Below are 23,069 nucleotides of genomic sequence, written 5' to 3'. Positions count from 1 at the left end.
GCGGGATCCCGAATCCCGAATCCCGAATCCCGAATCCCGACCTCGTTCCCTTTTCCCCCTCCCCACCCTCCCCGGAACGACGACGACGACGACGACGACGACTCCGACGGCTTCGCCCCCCCCCGGCTTCGGCTCGGCCGCATCCACGAACAAAGAAGGAAACGTCCGCCATTCCCGCGCCGTTCCCAACCCGGAGCCGCCGGAGCCTCCGGAACCTGCCCCGGATCCGTCAGTCCCAGCGGCGCCTCTTTACCTGGAGGCCTCTTCCTTCAGCTCCTTGTTTTTCCTCACTTCTTCCGCGTGCTTGTCCTGCGGGATCGGGATCGGGATCGGGATCGGGATCGGGAAGGAGGAGGGAGGAAGGAAAGGGGGGAACAGGCGTTAGCCGGATTCCGGGATTCCGGGATCCCCCGGGGATCCGGAGGGTTCGGAGGCCGCCGGGTTGGTCCTCTCCTCCCCTGGCGGCATGAGGGAGACGTCAAAAATTCCCGGGAAAAACCCCACGGAGCTGGGATTAGCTGGGAGATTTCTTTTTTTTTTTTTTTACCGGAATTATCCGGAGAATGTTTTGGAGGGAGCTGGAAGTGGTGAGGGTGGGAATTTTCCGCGAGGAGGGTCGGGAACAGAACGGATCCGGGAGAGAGGAGAGGAGGCTGGAAGGGCGGGAATGGATCCCGGGGAGCTGCCGGATCCGTGGGAAGGGAGGAACGGGAAGATCCGCCAGGCCGGAGGTGGGAAAAGTGGGAAAAGGGGAGAGGAGGGATGGAATTCCCAGGGGAGATGTGGCTGGACCTGGATCTCTTTGGAAGTGTCCGAGGAAAGGTTGGACGGGGCTGGGAGAAATCTGGGATCAGCCAAGGAAAAGTTGGACGGGGCTGGGAGAATTCCAGGATGGTCCAAGGAAAAGCTGGATAGGGCTGGGAGAAATCTGTGATCATCCAAGGAAAGGTTGGATAGGGCTGGGAGAAATCTGGGATCATCCAAGGAAAGGCTGGAGGAGGCTGGGAGAAATCTGGGATCGTCCAAGGAGAGGTTGGACAGGGCTGGGAGAAATCTGGGATCAGCCAAGGAAAGGTTGGATGGGTCTGGGAGAAATCTGGGATCATCCAAGGAGAGGTTGGACATGGCTGGAAGAAATCTAGGATCAGCCAAGGAAAAGTTGGATGGGGCTGGGAGAAATCTGGGATTGTCCAAGGAAAGGCTGGGAGAAATCTGGGATCGTCCAAGGAAAGGTTGGATGGGGCTGGGAGAAATCTGGGATTGTCCATGGAAAAGCTGGACCGGGCTGGGAGAAATCTGGGATCATCCAAGGAAAGGTTGAACGGGGCTGGGAGAATCTGGGATCAGCCAAGGAAAAGTTGGATGGGGCTGGGAGAAATCTGGGATCATCCAAGGAAAAGTTGGATGGGGCTGGGAGAAATCTGGGATCATCCAAGGAAAAGTTGGATGGGGCTGGGAGAAATCTGGGATCATCCAAGGAAAAGTTGGACGGGGCGGGGAGAAATCTGGGATCATCCAAGGAAAGGCTGGGAGAAATCTGGGATCATCCAATGAAAGGTTGGATGGGGCTGGAAGAAATCTGGGATCGTCCAAGGAAAGGTTGGATGGGTCTGGGAGAAATCTAGGATTGTCCAAGGAAAGGCTGGGAGAAATCTGGGATTGTCCATGGAAAAGTTGGACGGGGCTGGGAGAATTCTGGGATCGTCCAAGGAGAGGTTGGACAGGGCTGGGAGAAATCTGGGATCGTCCAAGGAAAAGTTGGACATGGCGGGGAGAAATCTGGGATTGTCCAAGGAGAGGTTGGACGGGGCTGGAAGAAATCTGGGATCGTCCAAGGAAAGGCTGGGAGAAATCTGGGATCGTCCAAGGAGAAGTTGGATGGGGCTGGGAAAAATCTGGGATCATCCAAGGAAAGGTTGGATCGGGCTGGGAGAAATCTGGGATTGTCCAAGGAAAAGTTGGACAGGGCGGGGAGAAATCTGGGATCATCCAAGGAAAGACAGAACAGGGCTGGGAGAAATCTGGGATCATCCATGGAAAGGTTGGACATGGCTGGGAGAAATCTGGGATCAGCCAAGGAAAGGCTGGGAGAAATCTGGGATCATCCAAGGAGAGGTTGGACGGGGCTGGGAGAATTCCGGGATGGTCCAAGGAAAAGTTGGATGGGGCTGGAAGAAATCTGGGATCATCCAAGGAAAGGTTGGATGGGGCTGGGAGAAATCCGGGATAGCGGAAGGTGCCAGAGCGGGAACCGGATGATCCTAAAGGTCCCTTCCAACCCAACCATCCCGGGATCCTCCGATTCCCGGGATTCCCATCCTGGCGGGAAAGGAACGGCTCCGCCCCTCCACGCACCGGATCCCAACTTTCCCACCTCTCCCAACGGATCCGCCCTTTGGGGACACCCCCTCCCCATCCCAATGGATGCGAAGGGAACGGGCCCAGCCCCGGGATCCAGCGGCTATCCCGATCGCATCCCCACCCCTCTTCCCGGGAATCCCACCTTCTCCTGGAGGCGCTCCAGCATGGCGGCCAGGTGCGCTTCCCGGTTTTCCTTGTTGGATTCCATCCTCTGCTCCAGCCGCTCCTTGGCCGCCTTGATGAAGTTGTTGTTCTCCTCGATGGCCTTCTGGATCACTTCCCGCTCGTGCTCCCGCTTTTCCGCCAGGTGCTTCAGCAGCTCCGCCTCCTGGTACTTTGGGATGGAAAATCCCGGGATAAAAGCGCCTCTTCCCAAAATTCCCAAAAAAACACCCACCTGGAGCGCTCCCACTCATGCTCCCGGGGATAAAGGCGCCTCTTCCCAAAAATCCCAAAAAAACCCAAATACCGGGAGCGCTCCCGCTCGTGCTCTCGGGGATAAAGGCGCCTCTTCCCAAAATTCCCAAAAAAACCCCACCCGGAGCGCTTCCTGCTCGTGTTCCCGGGGATAAAGGGGTTCTTCCCAAAATTCCCAAAAAACCCCAAACACCCGGAGCGCTCCCGCTCGTGTTCCCGCTTTTCCGCCAGGTGCTCCAGCAGCTCTGCCTCCTGGTACTTTGGGATGGAAAATCCCGGGATAAAGGCGCCTCTTCCCAAAATTCCCAAAAAACCCCACCCGGAGCGCTCCCACTCGTGCTCCCAGGGATAAAGGTACCTCTTCCCAAAATTCCCAAAAATACCCAAACACCCGGAGCGCTCCCGCTCGTGCTCTCGGGGATAAAGGGGTTCTTCCCAAAATTCCCAAAAAAACCCCAAACACCCGGAGCGCTCCCGCTCGTGTTCCCGCTTTTCCGCCAGGTGCTTCAGCAGCTCCGCCTCCTGGTACTTTGGGATGGAAAATCCCGGGATAAAGGCGCCTCTTCCCAAAATTCCCAAAAAAATTCCCACCGGGAGCGCTTCCCGCTCATGCTCCTGGGGATAAAGGCGCCTCTTCCCAAAAATCCCAAAAAACCACCCGGAGCGCTCCCGCTCGTGTTCCCGCTTTTCCGCCAGGTGCTCCAGCAGCTCCGCCTCCTGGTACTTTGGGGATGGAAAATCCCGGGATAAAGGCGCCTCTGCCCAAAATTCCCAAAAAAACCCCCAACACCGGGAGCGCTCCCGCTCGTGTTCCCGCTTTTCCGCCAGGTGCTTCAGCAGCTCCGCCTCCTGGTACTTTGGGGATGGAAAATCCCGGGATAAAGGCGTCTCTTCCCAAAATTCCCAAAAAAACCACACACCGGGAGCGCTCCCACTCGTGTTCCCGCTTTTCTGCCAGGTGCTCCAGCAGCTCCGCCTCCTGGTACTGGGGGAAATCCCGGGATAAAAGCGCCTCATCCCAAAATTCCAAAAAAACCCAAACACCCGGAGCGCTCCTGCTCGTGCTCCCGGTGATAAAGGCGCCTCTTCCCAAATTCCCAAATAAACCCCACCCGGAGCGCTTCCCGCTCATGCTCAAAGGGATAAAGGCGCCTCTTCCCAAAATTCCCAAAAAACCCCAAACACCCGGAGCGCTCCCGCTCATGTTCCCGCTTTTCCACCAGGTGCTCCAGCAGCTCCGCCTCCTGGTACTTTGGGATGGAAAATCCCGGGATAAAGGCGCCTCTTCCCAAAAAATCCCCCCCAAACCCCCCCCCCCCCCAAACACCCGGATCGGAATTCCCGGCGCCTCCCCTCCCTACCTTCCTCCTCTCCTCCGCCGCTTCCAGCTTCTTTTGGATCTCCTCCAGGGAAGGGTCGCGGCGCCGGGGCAGGGAGGCGTTGAATTCCGGAATTCCGTCGAAGGAGGGCGGCTTCAGGATGACCTCGAAGGATTGCCCGGAGGCGCGCTTGCTCAGCTCGATCACTTCCATGTCGGAGATCACGCACCACGTCAGGTCCACCGTGTCTGGGAAAGGGAAAAAAAAATTAGGGATATTCCGCCTTTTTCCGGGAATTTTCCCCGCGGCGGGAATTCCGCCTTTTTCCGGGATTTTTCCCGCGGCGGGAATTCCGCCTTTTCCGGAGTCCCCCCGGGAGTTTTCGTCCGGGTTCGGCGCAAACGCGTCCTTGAGGTTGGGGGGCGTGGGATGGGAATTCCGGGATTTGTGTGGATGGGGGTTGAGGTGGGAATATTTGGGGTGGGAATATCCCTGTCTCTCCATCTCTCCGTGCTTTGGGAAGTGGGAATGGGACCGTGATCCCTTTTCCAGTGTGGAATTCCCTGGAAAACCCGAGGAAGCTCCCCATGGTTTTTCCATGGCCTCTGGACATGGATCGGGATGGATTATCCGGCAATGAAAAAATATGGATACGGGATGAAGGCATGAAGGGATAAAGCATTCCCAGAGCTCCTCTGGATCCCAGTCCATCCATGGGGCCGGGTTGGGAATATTTGGGATTGCTGAGGGTTGGGAATATCCCTGTCTCTCCATCTCTCCCTGCTTTGGGAAGTGGGAATGGGACCGTGATCCCTTTTCCAGTGTGGAATTCCCTGGAAAACCTGGAGAAGCTCCCCATGGTTTTCTCCATGGCCTCTGGACATGGATTGGGATGAATCCCCTGGAGCTGAAAAAATATGGATACGGGATAAAGGGATGAAGGGATAAAGCATTCCCAAAGCTCCTCTGGATCCCAGCCCATCCATGGGGCTGGGTTGGGAATATTTGGGAAAGCTGAGGGTTGGGAATATTTGGGATTGCTGAGGATTGGGAATATTTGGGATTGCTGAGGGTTGGGAATATTTAGGAAAGGTGAGGGTTGGGAATATTTGGGAAAGCTGAGGGTTGGGAATATTTGGGAAAGCCGAGGGTTGGGAATATCCCTGTCTCTCCATGTCTCCCTGCTTTGGGAAGTGGGAATGGGACCGTGATCCTTTTTCCAGTGTGGAATTCCCTGGAAAACCTGGAGAAGCTCCCCATGGTTTTCTCCATGGCCTCTGGACATGGATCGGGATGAATCCCCTGGAGCTGAAAAAATATGGATGCGGGATGAAGGGATAGAGGGATGGAGGGATAAAGCATTCCCAGCGTTCCTCTGGATCCCAGCCCATCCATGGGACTGTGTTGGGAATATTTGGGAGAGCTGAGGGTTGGGAATATTTGGGATTGCTGAGGGTTGGGAATATCCCTGTCTCTCCATCTCTCCGTGCTTTGGGAAGTGGGTGGGAATGGGACCGTGATCCCTTTTCCAGTGTGGAATTCCCTGGAAAACCCGAGGAAGCTCCCCATGGTTTTCTCCATGGCCTCTGGACATGGATCGGGATGAATTATCCAGCAATGAAAAATATGGATACGGGATGAAGGGATGAAGGGATAAAGCATTCCCAGCGTTCCTCTGGATCCTAGCCCATCCATGGGGCCGGGTTGGGAATATTTGGGAGAGCTGAGGGTTGGGAATATTTAGGAAAGCTGAGGGTTGGGAATATCCCTGTCTCCCATCTCTCCCTGCTTTGGGAAGTGGGAATGGGACCGTGATCCCTTTTCCAGGGTGGAATTCCCTGGAAAACCTGGAGAAGCTCCCCAAGGTTTTTCCATGGCCTCTGGACATGGATCAGGATGGATTATCCTGGAGCTGAAAAAATATGGATACGGGATGAAGGGATAGAGGGATGAAATATTCCCAGTGTTCCTCTGGATCCCAGCCCATCCATGGGGCCGGGTTGGGAATATTTGGGATTGCTGAGGGTTGGGAATATTTGGGAAAGATGAGGGTTGGGAATATTTGGGAGAGCTGAGTGTTGGGAATATCCCTGTCTCTCCACGTATCCCTGCTTTGGGAAGTGGGAATGGGACCGTGATCCCTTTTCCAGTGTGGAATTCTCTGCAAAACCTGGAGAAGCTCCCCATGGTTTTTCCATGGCCTCTGGACATGGATCGGGATGGATTATCCTGGAGCTGAAAAAATATGGATGCGGGATAAAGGGATGAAGGGATAAAGGGATAAAGCATTCCCAGAGCTCCTCTGGATCCCAGCCCATCCATGGGGCTGGGTTGGGAATATTTGGGAAAGCCGAGGATTGGGAATATTTGGGAAAGCTGAGGGTTGGGAATATCCCTGTCTCTCCATGTATCCCCGCTTTGGGAAGTGGGAATGGGACCGTGATCCCTTTTCCAGTGTGGAATTCCCTGGAAAACCTGGAGAAGCTCCTCAAGGTTTTCTCCATGGCCTCTGGACATGGATCGGGATGGATTATCCTGGAGCTGAAAAAATATGGATACGGGATGAAGGGATAAAGGGATAAAGCATTCCCAGCGTTCCTCTGGATCCCAGCCCATCCATGGGGCCGGGTTGGGAATAGTTGGGAAAGGTGAGGGTTGGGAATATTTGGGATTGCTGAGGGTTGGGAATATCCCTGTCTCTCCACGTCTCCCCGCTTTGGGAAGTGGGAATGGGACCGTGATCCCTTTTCCAGTGTGGAATTCCCTGGAAAACCCAAGGAAACTCCCCATGGTTTTTCCATGGCCTCTGGACATGGATCGGGATGAATTATCCTGGAGCTGAAAAAATATGGATGCGGGATAAAGGGATAAAGGGATGAAGGGATAAAGCATTCCCAGCGTTCCTCTGGATCCCAGCCCATCCATGGGGCCGGGTTGGGAATATTTGGGAGAGCCGAGGATTGGGAATATTTGGGATTGCTGAGGGTTGGGAATATTTGGGATTGCTGAGGGTTGGGAATATCCCTGTCTCCCATCTCTCCCTGCTTTGGGAAGTGGGAATGGGACCGTGATCCCTTTTCCAGTGTGGAATTCCCTGGAAAACCTGGAGAAGCTCCCCAAGGTTTTCTCCATGGCCTCTGGACATGGATCGGGATGGATTATCCTGGAGCTGAAAAAATATGGATACGGGATGAAGGGATAGAGGGATGAAGTATTCCCAGCGTTCCTCTGGATCCCAGCCCATCCATGGGGCCGGGTTGGGAATATTTGGGAAAGCTGAGGGTTGGGAATATTTGGGAAAGCTGAGGGTCAGGAATATCCCTGTCTCTCCATCTCCCCGTGCTTTGGGAAGTGGGAATGGGACTGTGATCCCTTTTCCAGTGTGGAATTCCCTGGAAAACCTGGAGAAGCTCCCCAAGGTTTTTCCATGGCCTCTAGACATGGATCGGGATGAATTATCCTGGAGCTGAAAAAATATGGATATGGGATGAAGGGATAGAGGGATGAAGTATTCCCAGCGTTCCTCTGGATCCCAGCCCATCCATGGGGCTGGGTTGGGAATATTTGGGAGAGACGAGGATTGGGAATATTTGGGATTGCTGAGGGTTGGGAATATTTGGGAAAGGTGAGGGTTGGGAATATCCCTGTCTCTCCACGTCTCCCTGCTTTGGGAAGTGGGAATGGGACCAAGATCCCTTTTCCAGTGTGGAATTCCCTGGAAAACCTGGAGAAGCTCCCCAAGGTTTTCTCCATGGCCTCTGGACATGGATCGGGATGAATCCCCTGGAGCTGAAAAAATATGGATGCGGGATAAAGGGATAAAGGGATGAAGGGATAAAGCATTCCCAGAGCTCCTCTGGATCCCAACCCATCCATGGGACTGGGTTGGGAATATTTGGGAAAGCTGAGGATTGGGAATATTTGGGATTGCTGAGGGTTGGGAATATCCCTGTCTCTCCATGTGTCCCTGCTTTGGGAAGTGGGAATGGGACCGTGATCCCTTTTCCAGTGTGGAATTCCCTGCAAAACCCGAGGAAGCTCCCCAAGGTTTTCTCCATGGCCTCTGGACATGGATCGGGATGAATCCCCTGGAGCTGAAAAAATATGGATACGGGATGAAGGGATGGAGGGATAAAGCATTCCCAGCATTCCTCTGGATCCCAGCCCACCCATGGGGCTGGGTTGGGAATACTTGGGAGAGACGAGGATTGGGAATATTTGGGATTGCTGAGGGTTGGGAATGTCCCTGTCTCCCATCTCTCCCTGCTTTGGGAAGTGGGAATGGGACCGTGATCCCTTTTCCAGCGTGGAATTCCCTGGAAAACCCGAGGAAGCTCCCCATGGTTTTTCCATGGCCTCTGGAGATGGATCGGGATGAATTATCCAGCAATGAAAAATACGGATACGGCATGAAGGGATGAAGGGTTCCCAGAGCTCCTTTGGATCCCAGCCCATCCATGGGACTGTGTTGGGAATATTTGGGATTGCTGACGGTTGGGAATATTTGGGAAAGCCGAGGGTTGGGAATATCCCCGTCTCCCATCTCTCCCTGCTTTGGGAAGTGGGAATCCTTTTTTCCAGTGTTGAATTCCCCTGGGGCCCGGCATCCTTTTCCATGGCCTCCGGACACGGATCGGGACCAAAAATCCGGAGCCCACGCTCCGGGATGAGGGAATGAAGCGTTCCCAGAGCTCCTCTGGATCCCAGCCCATCCCCGGAGCCAGGGTTGGGAATATTTGGGAGATCCGAGGGGGCTGGGCCTTCCCAAGCCCCTCCAGATCCCAACGCGGCCTCCTCCTGAATTCCCAGAAAATTCCAGAGCCACGGTGCCAAGGGGACGAGGTTGAAGCCCCCGACCCCCCCCCCAAGAGTTATCCCGGATTTCCCGGGATTGGGAATTGGGGTTCCCCACCTTCGTAGGCGTAGTTGGGCTTGTGGAGCGGATCCGACAGGAAGCAGGAGCAGAAGAGGGAGACGAGCGGCAGCTCCTTCATCTTCTCCTTGTAGGCTGGGAAGAGAAAAAGTGGGATCGGGATCACAGGGAATGATGGAAAAGGGATGGGGGGATTTCCGGGTGCCAGGGAAAAAGTGGGATCGGGATCACAGGGAATGGATGGATGGGAAAGGGATGGGATGGATGGGAAAGGGATGGGATGGATGGGAAAAGGGATGGGATGGATGGGGAAAAGGGATGGAGGGATTTCTGGGTGCCAGGGAAAAAGTGGGATCGGGAAAAAGGGATGGATGGAAAAGGGATGAGGGGATTTCCGGGTGCCAAGGAAAAAGTGGGATTGGGATCACAGGAATGGATGGGAAAAGGGATGGGGGGATTTCTGGGTGCCAGGGAAAAAGTGGGATTGGGATCACAGGGATGGATGGAAAAGGGATGTGAGGATTTCCGGATGCCAAGGAAAAAGTGGGATCAGGATCACAGGGATGAATGGGAAAAGGGATGGGGGGATTTCGGGGTGCCAGGGAAAAAGTGGGATTGGGATCACAGGGATGGATGGATGGGAAAAGGGATGGGGGGATTTCCGTGTGCCAGGGAAAAAGTGGGATTGGGATCACAGGGATGGATGGGAAAAGGGATGGGGGGATTTCCGGGTGCCAGGGAAAAAGTGGGATTGGGATCACAGGGATGGATGGATGGGAAAAGGGATGGGGGATTTCCGGGTGCCAGGGAAAAAGTGGGATCGGGATCACAGGGATGGATGGGAAAAAGGTTGGGATGGATGGGAAAGGGATGGGGGGATTTCCGGGTGCCTGGGAAAAATTGGGATCGGGATCACAGGGATGAAAGGAAAAGGGATGGGGGGATTTCGGGGTGCCACTGAAAAAGTGGGATCAGGATCGCAGGGATGGATGGGAAAAAGGATGGAGGGATTTCGGGGTGCCAGGGAAAAAGTGGGATTGGGATCACAGGGATGGATGGGAAAAAGGGATGGGGGGATTTCCGGGTGCCAGGGAAAAAGTGGGATTGGGATCAGAGGGATGGAAGGAAAAGGGATGGGGGGATTTCCGGGTGCCAGGGAAAAAGTGGGATCGGGATCACAGGGATGGATGGGAAAAAGGGATGGGGGTATTTCCGGATGCCAGGGAAAAAGTGGGATCGGGATCACACGGATGAAAGGAAAAGGGATGGGGGGATTTCCGGATGCCAGGGAAAAAGTGGGATTGGGATCAGAGGGATGAGGGAGCTCCATGTGCCACGAAAATTTGGGATTGGGGTCAGAGGAGCGGAGTGGCTGCCACATATCCGGAAATTTGGGAATGGGGCCCAGATCAGAGGCATGAGGAGGCTCCATGTGCCAGGGAAAGTTTGGGATTGGGGTCAGAGGCATGAGGAGGCTCCAGGGAAGGTTTGGGATTGGGATCAGAGGGATCAGAGGCATTGCTCCATGACAGGAAAAGGCTGGGATTGGGATCAGAGGGATGGAGTGGCTGCCACATATCAGGAAAAGTTTGGGATTGGGATCAGAGGGATGGGGAGGCTCCAGGAAAGTTTGGGATTGGGATCAGAGGGATCAGAGGGATTGCTCCATGACAGGAAAAGGCTGGGATTGGGATCAGAGGGGTGAGGGAGCTCCGTGTGCCAGGAAAATTTGGGATTGGGGTCAGAGGAGCAGAGTGGCTGCCACATGTCAGGAGAGGCTTGGGATTGGGATTGGGATTGGGATTGGGATTGGGATTGGGATTGGGATCAGAGGCATGGGGAGGCTCCAGGCGCCAAGGAAAGGGTGGGATTGGGATCAGAGGGATGAGGGGTCTCCGTGTGCCAGGAAAATTTGGGATTGGGATCAGAGGGATCAGAGGGATTGCTCCATGACAGGAAAGGGCTGGGATTGGGATCAGAGGGATGAGGGGTCTCCGTGTGCCACGAAAATTCGGGATTGGGGTCAGGGGAGCAGAGTGGCTGCCACATGTCAGGAGAGGTTTGGGATTGGGATTGGGATTGGCATTGGGATTGGGATCCGGATCAGAGGCATGGGGAGGCTCCATGTGCCAGGGAAAGTTTGGGATTGGGATCAGAGGGGTGAGGGGGCTCTGTGTGCCAGGAAAAGTTTGGGATTGGGATCAGGGGGCTGGGGAGGCTCCAGGTGCCAGGGAATGGGTGGGATTGGGATCAGAGGGATCAGAGGGATTGCTCCATGAGAGGAAAAGGCTGGGATTGGGATCAGAGGGATGGAGTGGCTGCCACATATCAGGAAAAGTTTGGGATTGGGATCAGAGGGATGGGGAGGCTCCAGGGAAAGTTTGGGATTGGGATCAAGGGCATGGAAGGGCTCCATGTGCCCGGAAAAATTTGGGATAAGGGTCAGAGGGGTGAGGGGGCTCCGTGTGCCAGGGAAAGTTTGGGATTGGGATTGGATTGGGATTGGGATAAGAGGCATGGGGAGGTTCCAGGTGCCAGGGAAAGGGTGGGATATCGGGATGGGAGGATTCCCACATTCCAGGGAAAGGGTGGGATATCGGGATGGGAGGATTCCCACATTCCAGGGAAAGGGTGGGATTTTGGGATCGGAGGATTTCCACATTCCAGGGAATGGGGTGGGATATCGGGATCGGAGGATTCCCACATTCCAGGGAAAGGGTGGGATATCGGGATGGGAGGATTTCCACATTCCAGGGAAAGGGTGGGATATCGGGATCAGAGGATTCCCACATTCCAGGGAAAGGGGTGGGATTTCGGGATCGGAGGATTTCCACATTCCAGGGAAAGGGTGGGATATCGGGATCGGAGGATTCCCACATTCCAGGGAAAGGGTGGGATATCGGGATGGGAGGATTCCCACATTCCAGGGAAAGGGTGGGATATCGGGATCGGAGGATTCCCACATTCCAGGGAAAGGGTGGGATATCAGGATCAGAGGATTTCCACATTCCAGGGAAAGGGTGGGATATCGGGATGGGAGGATTTCCACATTCCAGGGAATGGGGTGGGATTTCGGGATGGGAGGATTCCCACATTCCAGGGAATGGGGTGGGATATCGGGATCGGAGGATTCCCACATTCCAGGGAATGCGGTGGGATTTCGGGATGGGAGGATTCCCACATTCCAGGGAATGCGGTGGGATTTCGGGATGGGAGGATTCCCACATTCCAGGGAATGCGGTGGGATATCCGGATCGGAGGATTCCCACATTCCAGGGAAAGGGTGGGATATCGGGATTGGAGGATTCCCACATTCCAGGGAAAGGGTGGGATATCGGGATGGGAGGATTCCCACATTCCAGGGAAAGGGTGGGATTTCGGGATCGGAGGATTTCCACATTCCAGGGAAGGGGTGGGATATCGGGATCGGAGGATTTCCACATTCCAGGGAATGCGGTGGGATTTCGGGATGGGAGGATTTCCACATTCCAGGGAAAGGGTGGGATATCGGGATCAGAGGATTTCCACATTCCAGGGAAAGGGTGGGATATTGGGATGGGAGGATTCCCACATTCCAGGGAAAGGGTGGGATATTGGGATGGGAGGATTTCCACATTCCAGGGAAAGGGTGGGATATCGGGATCAGAGGATTTCCACATTCCAGGGAAAGGGTGGGATTTTGGGATGGGAGGATTCCCACATTCCAGGGAATGGGGTGGGATATCGGGATCGGAGGATTCCCACATTCCAGGGAAAGGGTGGGATATCGGGATCGGAGGATTTCCACATTCCAGGGAATGCGGTGGGATATCGGGATGGGAGGATTCCCACATTCCAGGGAAAGGGTGGGATTTCGGGATCGGAGGATTCCCACATTCCAGGGAAGGGGTGGGATATCGAGATCAGAGGATTTTCACATTCCAGGGAATGGGGTGGGATTTCGGGATCGGAGGATTTCCACATTCCAGGGAAAGGGTGGGATATCGGGATCGGAGGATTCCCACATTCCAGGGAATGCGGTGGGATTTCGGGATCAGAGGATTTCCACATTCCAGGGAATGGGGTGGGATATCGGGATCGGGGGATTCCCACACTCCAGGGAATGGGTGGGATATCGGGATCGGAGGATTTCCACATTCCAGGGAATGGGTGGGATATCGGGATCGGAGGATTCCCACATTCCAGGGAAAGGGTGGGATATAGGGATCGGAGGATTTCCACATTCCAGGGAATGCGGTGGATTTCGGGATCGGAGGATTTCCACATTCCAGGGAAAGGGTGGGATATTGGGATCGGAGGATTCCCACATTCCAGGGAAAGGGTGGGATATTGGGATCGGAGGATTCCCACATTCCAGGGAATGGGGTGGGATTTTGGGATCAGAGGATTCCCACACTCCAGGGAAAGGGGTGGGATATCGGGATCAGAGGATTCCCACATTCCAGGGAATTGGGTGGGATTTCGGGATCAGAGGATTCCCACATTCCAGGGAAAGGGTGGGATTTCGGGATGGGGGCAGACATTCCAAGCAGGAGCAGCCGAGGATTCCAGATGCGCCAAGGGAAAACGGGAAGGGCTCGGGATTGTCCCGGGATGTTGATCCCGTATTTTTTGCCGCCACCGGGATGCCGGGAGCATCCCAGGGCAGGGATGATCCCGGGAAAATCCCGGTTTGGGATGCCGGGGTTGGGGGGGTGCCGTACCGGCCAGAGTCATGGCGAGGAAATCCTTGGAATTCTGCAGGAAGAGCGATCCTGGGGCCTGCGGAGGGAAGGGAGGGATCAGGTCAGTGCTGGGCTCCTGGGAATGGGATAACGGGAAAATGGGATAACGGGATAACGGGACAACGGGATAACGGGATAATGGGACAACGGGATAATGGGATAACGGGACAACGGGATGCGGGTGGGGTCCTGGGAATGGGATAATGGGATGGAGGGATGGGATAATGGGATAATGGGACAATGGGATAACAGGATAATGGGACAACGGGGTGGGGATGCAATGGGATAATGGGATGGGGTGGGAATGCTCTGGGATGGGATAATGGGATGGGAATGGGATAATGGGATAATGGGATGGGAATGCAATGGGATAACGGGATGGGAATGCAATGGGATAACGGGATGGGAATGCAATGGGATAACGGGATGGGAATGCAATGGGATAATGGGATGGGATGAAGGGATGGGATAATGGGATAACGGGATGGGATGGGAATGGGATAATGGGATGGGAATGGGATAATGGGATGGGATAACGGGATGGGAATGCACTGGGATAACGGGATGGGATGGAACGGGATAATGGGATGGGATGGGATAATGGGATGGGAATGCAATGGGATAACAGGATGGGATGAAGGGATGGGATAACAGGATGGGATGGGAGAACGGGATGGGAATGCACTGGGATAACGGGATGGGAATACAGTGGAATAACGGGATGGGAATGCGATGGGATAACGGGATGGGATGAAGGGAAGGGATAATGGGATAACGGGATGGGATGGGATAATGGGATGGGAATGGGATAATGGGATGGGAATGCAATGGGATAACGGGATGGGATGAAGGGATGGGATAATGGGATAATGGGATAACAGGATGGGATGGATGGGATGGAAAAACGGGATGGGAATGCAATGGGATAACGGGGTGGGAATGCAATGGGATAACGGGATGGGAGGGGATAATGGGATAATGGGATAATGGGATAATGGGATAATGGGATGGGAATGCACTGGGATGGGATGTGAATACAGTGGGATAACAGGATGGGAATGAAATGGGATAATGGGATGGGATAATGGGAATGGGATAATGGGAATGGGATAATGGGATGGGATGGATGGGATGGAATAACGGGATGGGAATGCACTGGGATGGGATGAGATGGAATGGGGTGGGATAATGGGATGGGAATGCACTGGGATGGGGTGTGAATACAATGGAATAATGGGATGGGATGAAGGGATGGGATAATGGGATGATAGGATGGGATAATGGGATGGGATAATGGGATAACGGGGTGCGGTGGGAATGAGCTGGGATGGGATGGGATAATGGGATAACGGGATGGGATAACGGGATGATGGGATGGGATGATGGGATGGGATAACGGGATGGGATGGGATGGGATGGGATAACGGGATGGGATGGGATAATGGGACGGGGTGGGATGGGATAATGGGATAACGGGATGGGATAACGGGATGATGGGATGGAATAACGGGATGGGATAACGGGATGGGATGGGATGTGATGGGATGGGATAACAGGATGGGATGGGATGGAATAACGGGATGGGATGGGATGGGATAATGGGATGGGGTGGGATGGGATAATGGGATAACGGGATGGGATAATGGGATGATGGGATGGGATGGGATAATGGGATGGGATGGGATGACGGACACATCCCGTGGGATGTTCCCGGCACGCGCAGCCCTTCCCAGCTCCATATTCCCAACCCACGCGTGTGAGGACACGTGCCGGCATCCACACACGGGCACACCTGGATGCACCTGGATGCACCCGAATTCCCAAATTCCCTCTCCAATTCCCCGCCACTCGTGCCCCGAGATTCCCAATCCTCAGCTCCCCCGCTTCCTGCTGCTCCAGGATCCTCTCCCGCATCCCTCTGGGATCTTTCCCGGGGTCTCCATGGACGCGGGATCATCCCCAGGACCCCGCACCCACCCCCGGAGCTCGGAACGGGAATTGGGAATCATGAAAACCGGGATAATCCCGGCTGTTCCGCATTCCCAGGGATTTTTGGGCGGCATTCCCGGCTCCACCAAAAGCGGGACTTGGGGATTATTCCCGGATTTTCACCCCCAAACCCCTCCTTTGAAAACAGGGATCCCTAAATCCCTGCGGAACGAGCATTCCAGGGCTGGGCCGCGCCCCACCCATCCCGAGAAATCCCAGCCCTGGGCCGCCGATCCTGCTGGGATCCTGCCGCCGGAATCCCCAAAAAAAAAAACCAACCCGGGAATTAATAATTCCTGGGGGTGGGAACAGGGAGAAAAAGCGGGAATATCCAGCCGCTGGATCACCATCCGCTTTTCCCGGTGCCGGCCGGGGCGGGGCCGGCGGATTCCCTGGAGCACGGATAACCCGGCTGGAAGCGATTCCCCGGCTCCCTGCTGCCGGCATTCCCACCCCGAATCCTGCTTTTTCCCTGGGATCTGCCGGCATTCCGCGCCCGCTCAGGTGGGGATCGCCCACCGCAGCCGGAAGGGATGGGAAATGGGATCCATCCCTATGGATACGGCCGGATGGGAGGGGAGCGGCCCAGCCTGGGTGAAGACGCTTTTTCCAGGCGCTTTTTTCCAGGCGTTTGGGAGGAGGGAATTCCCTCCCCGCCTCATTCCCGGCGGGAGCGGGGCCGTGGGTGGGGACCTGCTCCGTCACCCCCGAAATCCCGGCGTGGGTGGAATGATCCCGATCCTGATCCTGTGATCCCATTCCTGATTGTGTGATCCCATTCCTGGGAATGTGATCCCATTCCTGATCCTGTGATCCCATTCCTGACAATGTGATCCCATTTCTCATCCTGTGATCCCATTCCTGACAATGTGATCCCATTCCTGATTGTGTGATCCCATTCCTGATTGTGTGATCCCATTCCTGGCAATGTGATCCCATTTCTCATCCTGTGATCCCATTCCTGGCAATGTGATCCCGTTCCTGGGAATGTGATCCCATTCCTGATCCTGCGATCCTATTCTTGATCCTGCGATCCCATTCCTGACTGTGCGATCTCATTCCTGATCCCGCCATCCCATTCCTGATCGTGAGATCCCATTCCTGATCCTGTGGTCCCATTCCTGGCAATGAGATCCCATTCCTGATCCTGCAATCCCATTCCTGATTGTGTGATCCCATTCCTGATCCTGCAATCCCATTCCTGACAATGTGATCCCATTCCTGACAATGTGATCCCATTCCTGATCCTGCAATCCCATTCCTGACAATGTGATCCCATTCCTGACAATGTGATCCCATTCCTGGCAATGTGATCCCATTCCTGATCCTGTGATCCCATTCCTGGCATGTGATCCCATTCCTGATTGTGTGATCCCATTCCTGGCAATGCGATTGCATTCCTGATCCTGTGATCCCATTCCTAATCACGGCATCCCATTCCCAATCCCGGCATCCCATTCCCAGCCAGGCGATCCCATTCCTGACCACACCATCCCATTCCTAGCAATGTGATCCCATTCCCAGCCGGGCGATCCCATTCCCGACCACATGATCCCATTTCCAGCCAGGTGATCCCATTTCCAGCCAGGCGATCCTATTCCTGATCACGCAATCCCATTTCCCATTCCCAAAAATGTGATCCCATTCCCGACCACACGATCCCATTCCCAGCCAGGTGATCCCATTTCCCATTCCCAACCATGTGAAGTTATTCCCAACCAGGCAATCCCACTCCCAGACACACGATCCCATTCCCAGCCACGCAATCCCATTCCTGACCATGCAATCCCATTCCCAGCCAGGCGATCCCATTCCCAATCACACCATCCCATTCTCAGCCATGTGATCCCATTCCCAGCTGTGTGATCCCATTCCTGATCATGCAATCCCATTTCCCATTCCCGACCATGTGATCCCATTCCCAATCACACAATCCCATTCCTGACCACATGATCCCATTCCCAGCCACTCCATCCCATTCCCGACCTCGCCATCCCATTCCCAGCCAGGCGATCCCTTTCCTGACCGTGCAATCCCATTTCCCATTCCTGACCATGTGATCCCATTCCCAATCACACAATCCCATTCCTGACCATGCAATCCCATTCCCAGCCAGGTGATCCCATTTCCCATTCCCGACCATGTGATCCCATTCCCAGCCACACGATCCCATTCCCAGCTGTGTGATCCCTTTCCTGACCATGCGATCCCATTTCCCATTCCTGACCATGTGACCCTATTCCCAATCACACAATTCCACTCCCATCCAGGTGACCCCATTCCCAGCCACTCCATCCCATTCCCAACCACTCCATCCCATTCCAACCACTCCATCCCATTCCCAGCTGTGTGATCCCATTCCCGACCATGCGATCCCATTTCCCATTCCCGACCATGTGATCCCATTCCTGACCACACCATCCCATTCCCAGCCAGGCGATCCCATTCCCAGCCAGCTGATCCCATTCCCATCCAGGCGATCCCATTCCCAACCACACCATCCAATTTCCAATCACTCAATCCCATTCCCAGCCAGGCGATCCCTTTCCTGACCATGCAATCCCACTTCCCATTCCTGACCATGTGATCCCATTCCCAGCCAGGCCATCCCATTCCAAACCACACCATCCCATTCCCGGCCAGGGGATCGCTTTCCCAGCCAGCTGATCGATCCCATTCCCAGCCACACCATCCTATTTCTGTCTAAGCGATCCCATTTCCCATTCCCGACCATGACATCCCATTCCCGACCATGGCATCCCATTCCCAGCCAGCTGATCCCATTTCCCATTCCCGACCATGTGATCCCATTCCTGACCACATGATCCCGTCTCCAGCCAGGTGATCCCATTCCTGACCACGTGACCCCATTCCCAACCACACCATCCCATTCCTGACCACACAATCCCATTCCCAGCCAGGCGATCCCTTTCCTGACCATGCAATCCCATTTCCCATTCCCAAAAATGTGATCCCATTCCCGACCACGCAATCCCATTCCCAGCCAGGCGATCCCTTTCCCAATCACACCATCCCATTCTCGGCCATGTGATCCCATTCCCAGCTGTGTGATCCCATTCCCGATCATGCAATCCCATTTCCCATTCCCGACCATGTGATCCCATTCCTGACCACATGATCCCATTCCCAACCAGCCAGCTGATCCCATTCCCAACCAGCTGATCCCATTCCCGACCACGTGACCCCATTCCCAGCCACACCATCCCATTCCTGACCACACAATCCCATTCCCAGCTGTGTGATCCCATTCCCAACCATGCAATCCCATTTCCCATTCCCGACCGTGTGATCCCATTCCCGGCCACACGATCCCATTCCCGACCAGGTGATCCCATTTCCCATTCCCGACCAGGTGATCCCATTCCCAGCCACACCATCCTATTTCTGTCTAAGCGATCCCATTTCCCATTCCCGACCATGCCATCCCATTCCCAGCCAGGCAATCCCATTCCCAGACACACGATCCCATTCCCAGCCAGGCAATCCCATTCCCAGCCAGGCAATCCCATTCCCAGCCAGGCGATCCCATTCCCAATCACACCATCCCATTCTCGGCCATGTGATCCCATTCCCAGCTGTGTGATCCCATTCCCGACCATGCAATCCCATTTCCCATTCCCGACCATGCCATCCCATTCCCAGCCAGGCAATCCCATTCCCAGCCAGGTGATCCCATTCCCAGCTGTGTGATCCCATTCCCAGTTGTGTGATCCCATTCCCAGCCAGGCGATCCCATTCCCAGCTGTGTGATCCCATTCCCGACCATGCAATCCCATTTCCCATTCCCAAAAATGCGATCCCATTCCCGACCACACGATCCCATTCCCAGCCGGGCGATCCCATTCCCGACCACGTGACCCCATTCCCAACCACACCATCCCATTCCCGACCGCTCCATCCCATTCCCGACCAGGAGCACGTGGCAGGGAGAGGAATCCCAATCCCAAATCCCAATCCCAATCCCAATCCCAAATCCCAATCCCAATCCCAATCCCCCCCCTCGCCGTGCTGCCACCCCTTTTCCCACCCTGAATTCCAAGGGAAAACCCCTCCCATCTCCCATCTTTTTTTCCCCCTGGAAAAAAAGCATCCAGCCGTGGATGGAGGAATGGGAAGGGGTTCGATGGGGGGGGGGGGGGGGGGGGGAATCCTCATTCCTGGAATTTTGGGAGGATCCAGAGGGTGGGGGGAAAACCGGGATGGCAGCGCCTCCTCCTCCCTCCCTCCTCCTCCCTTTTTTCCCCCCTTTCCCTGGAATAAAAAAAAAAAAATTCCAGCGGCAGGAATTCGGGTCCTGCCCTCGTGGTGGGTGGGGCGCGGGGGGGTCGCGAAATCCCGGGAATGCTGAAGGATCCTGCCGGGATAACGGGGTGAGGGTCTCCCGAAAATTCGAGGGGGTGGGAGAAAAAAAATCCCAGGAATGCGGAGGGAGCGGATCCGCCCCGGGAATTCGGGACTCCGAGGATGCTGGGGTGGGGCGAAATCCCGGGATTTCGGAGGATTTCGGGAACCCCGAGGATTTTGAGGGGGCAAAAATCCCGGGATTCCGGAGAATTTTGGCCCCCCCGTGGATTTTGAGGGTGCAAAATCCCAGGATTTTGGAGAATTTTGGCCCCCCCGTGGATTTTGAGGGTGCAAAATCCCGGGATTTTGGAGAATTCCGGTCCCCCGAGGATTCTGAGGGTGCAAAATCCCGGGATTTTGGGGATTTCAGGTCCCCCGAGGATTTTGAGGGTGCAAAATCCCGGGATTTTGGAGAATTCCGGTCCCCTGTGGATTTTGAGGGTGCAAAATCCCGGGATTCCGGAGAATTTTGGGTCCCCCGTGGATTTTGAGGGTGCAAAATCCCGGGATTCCGGAGAATTTTGGTCCCCCGAGGATTCTGAGGGTGCAAAATCCCGGGATTCTGGAGAATTTTGGTCCCCCGTGGATTTTGAGGGTGCAAAATCCCGGGATTTCAGGATTTTGGCTCCCCTGAGGATTCTGAGGGTGCAAAATCCCAGGATTTTGGGGATTTTGGCTCCCCCGAGGATTCTGAGGGTGCAAAAATCCCGGGATTTCAGAGAATTCCCGTCCCTCAGGGATTCTGGAATGTGGGTGTTCCCCCCCCCCCCCCCCACCTCCAGGAATTTTGGGTCTCCCAGGATACTGGGAAAGAGGTGGGGGGAGGGGCGGAATCCACCCCCCCCCCACCCAAGGATTCTGAGATCCGCGGAAAATTCCGGGAATCCTTGGGAATTCTGGGGGTGCGGAGCCCCCCCGAGGAGGCTGAACCCCCAAATCCCAAAATCCCAAAATCCAGGTTGGGGGCGGCGGCCGAGGATGAGGAGGATGAGGAGGATGAGGATGAGGGGTGTGGAAATCTCCAGCAGGGAAAAAGCCTGGAAAACGCTTGGAAAAAGCGGGAGCAGCATCCCAAAAAAGGGACGGGAAACACCCGGGGGACAAAAGCGGGGGGGGGGGGGGGGCGTCACCACCCCCCCCAGAATTCCCGAAAAATTCTCCCAAAAAACCCCCCCCCACCCCTCGGGGCCCCAAACCCCATCCAAAATTCCCCCAAATTCCCGAAAAATTCCCAGGAAAAATTCCCGCGGAGGGTCCCGGGCTCACCCCACGGCGGTGGTCGCGCTGCTCCTGGCGCATTCCCGGCTTTGGAATATCCCGGGCGGGGGGGTCCCCAGCGCCCCCCCCATGACATCATCGCCCGGCGCTCTGATTGGTGGAGAGCCCGCGCGAATCAGGGCCCCGCCCGGTGACGTCACGGCCCGCAGCTATTTTTGGGGGGAAGGGGGAAAAAAAATAATTAAAAAAAAATTTTTTAAAAGGGATGTGGGGGGAAAAAAAAGGATGGGAATAAAATCAAGGGATTAAAAAATAAAAAGGGATGCGGGAGAAAAGAGGTGGGGGGAAAAAATATGGGAAAAAAAATCAAGGGATTTCAAAAAAAAAAGGGATGGGGGAGAAAAGAGGTGGGAAAAAAAGATGGGAAAAAAATCAAGGGATTAAAAAATAAAAAGGATGGGGGAGAAAAGAGGTGGGGGAAAAAAAGATGGAAAAAAAAAGATGGGAAAAAAAATCAAGGGATTAAAAAAAAAAAAGGATGAGGAAAAAGATGGAAAAAAATAAAGGGATTTTTAAAAAAGGGGATGGGGAAAAAAAGGATGGGAAAAAAATAAAGGGATTAAAAAATAAAGGGATTTTTTAAAAAGGGGATGGGGGAAAAAAAGGATGGAAAAAAAATAAAGGGATTAAAAAATAAAGGGATTTTTTTAAAAGGGGATGGGGAAAAAAAGGATGGAAAAAAAATAAAGGTATTAAAAAATAAAAGAATGAGGGGAAAATGAGATGAGAAAAAATAAAGGTATTTAAAAAAAAAGGATGGAGGGGGAAAAGAATGGGGAAAAAAAGGATGGGAAAAAAATAAAAGGATTAAAAAATAAAGGGATTTTTTAAAAAAGGGGGTGGGGAAAAAAAGGATGGAAAAAAAAATAAAGGGATTAAAAAATAAAGGGATTTTTTTAAAAGGGGATGGGGAAAAAAAGGATGGGAAAAAAATAATAGGATTAAAAAATAAAAGAATGGGGGAAAATGAGATGGGAAAAAATAAAGGTATTTTTAAAAAAAGGATGGGGGGGGAAAAGAATGGGGAAAAAAAGGATGGGAAAAAAATAAAGGGATTAAAAAAAAAAAGGGATGCGGGAGAAAAGAGGTGGGGGAAAAAATGGGAAAAAAATCAAGGGATTAAAAAAAAAAAGGGATGGGGGAGAAAAGAGGTGGGGGGAAAAAAAGGATGGGAAAAAAAATCAAGGGATTTCAAAAAAAAAAGGGATGGGGGAGAAAAGAGGTGGGGAAAAAAAGGATGGGAAAAAAAAAGATGGAAAAAAATCAAGGGATTATTAAAAAAAAAAAAGGGGGATGAGGAAAAAAGATGGAAAAAAAATAAAGGGATTTTTTAAAAAGGGGATGGGGAAAAAAAGGATGGGAAAAAATTAATAGGATTAAAAAATAAAAGAATGGGGGAAAATGAGATGGGAAAAAATAAAGGTATTTAAAAAAAAAGGATGGAGGGGGAAAAGAATGGGGAAAAAAAAGGATGGGAAAAAAATAAAGGGATTAAAAATAAAAAAGGATGCGGGAGAAAAGAGGTGGGGGAAAAAAAAGGATGGGAAAAAATAAAGGATGGGAAAAAAATCAAGGGATTAAAAAAAAAAAAGGGATGGGGAAAAAAGATGGAAAAAAAAATAAAGGGATTTTTTAAAAAGGGGATGGGGAAAAAAAGGATGGGAAAAAATAATAGGATTAAAAAATAAAAGAATGGGGGGAAAATGAGATGGGAAAAAATAAAGGTATTTAAAAAAAAAGGAT

The 23,069-nt window shown here is 53.5% G+C and overlaps 1 protein-coding gene across 1 annotated transcript; it reads right to left on the bottom strand.

Annotated features, from left to right (window-relative positions):
- Positions 1-70: 70 nt before the first annotated feature.
- STMN4 (stathmin 4) lies at positions 71-21,386 on the bottom strand. The gene is made up of 6 exons (XM_040091453.2): positions 21,315-21,386; positions 13,674-13,731; positions 9,010-9,105; positions 4,140-4,345; positions 2,504-2,695; positions 71-309 (listed from the first exon to the last, which is right to left on the bottom strand). Exons 1-6 carry the CDS (start codon positions 21,345-21,347, stop codon positions 250-252), a joined length of 645 nt encoding a protein of 214 aa, XP_039947387.1. The 5' UTR covers positions 21,348-21,386; the 3' UTR covers positions 71-249.
- Positions 21,387-23,069: the final 1,683 nt, after the last annotated feature.

Source organism: Hirundo rustica, assembly GCF_015227805.2.
Source record: "Hirundo rustica isolate bHirRus1 chromosome 3 unlocalized genomic scaffold, bHirRus1.pri.v3 SUPER_3_unloc_2, whole genome shotgun sequence".
NCBI lineage: Eukaryota > Metazoa > Chordata > Aves > Passeriformes > Hirundinidae > Hirundo > Hirundo rustica.
Note: the sequence above shows the minus strand (reverse complement) of the source record. Positions and strands in the feature narration are given on the sequence as shown.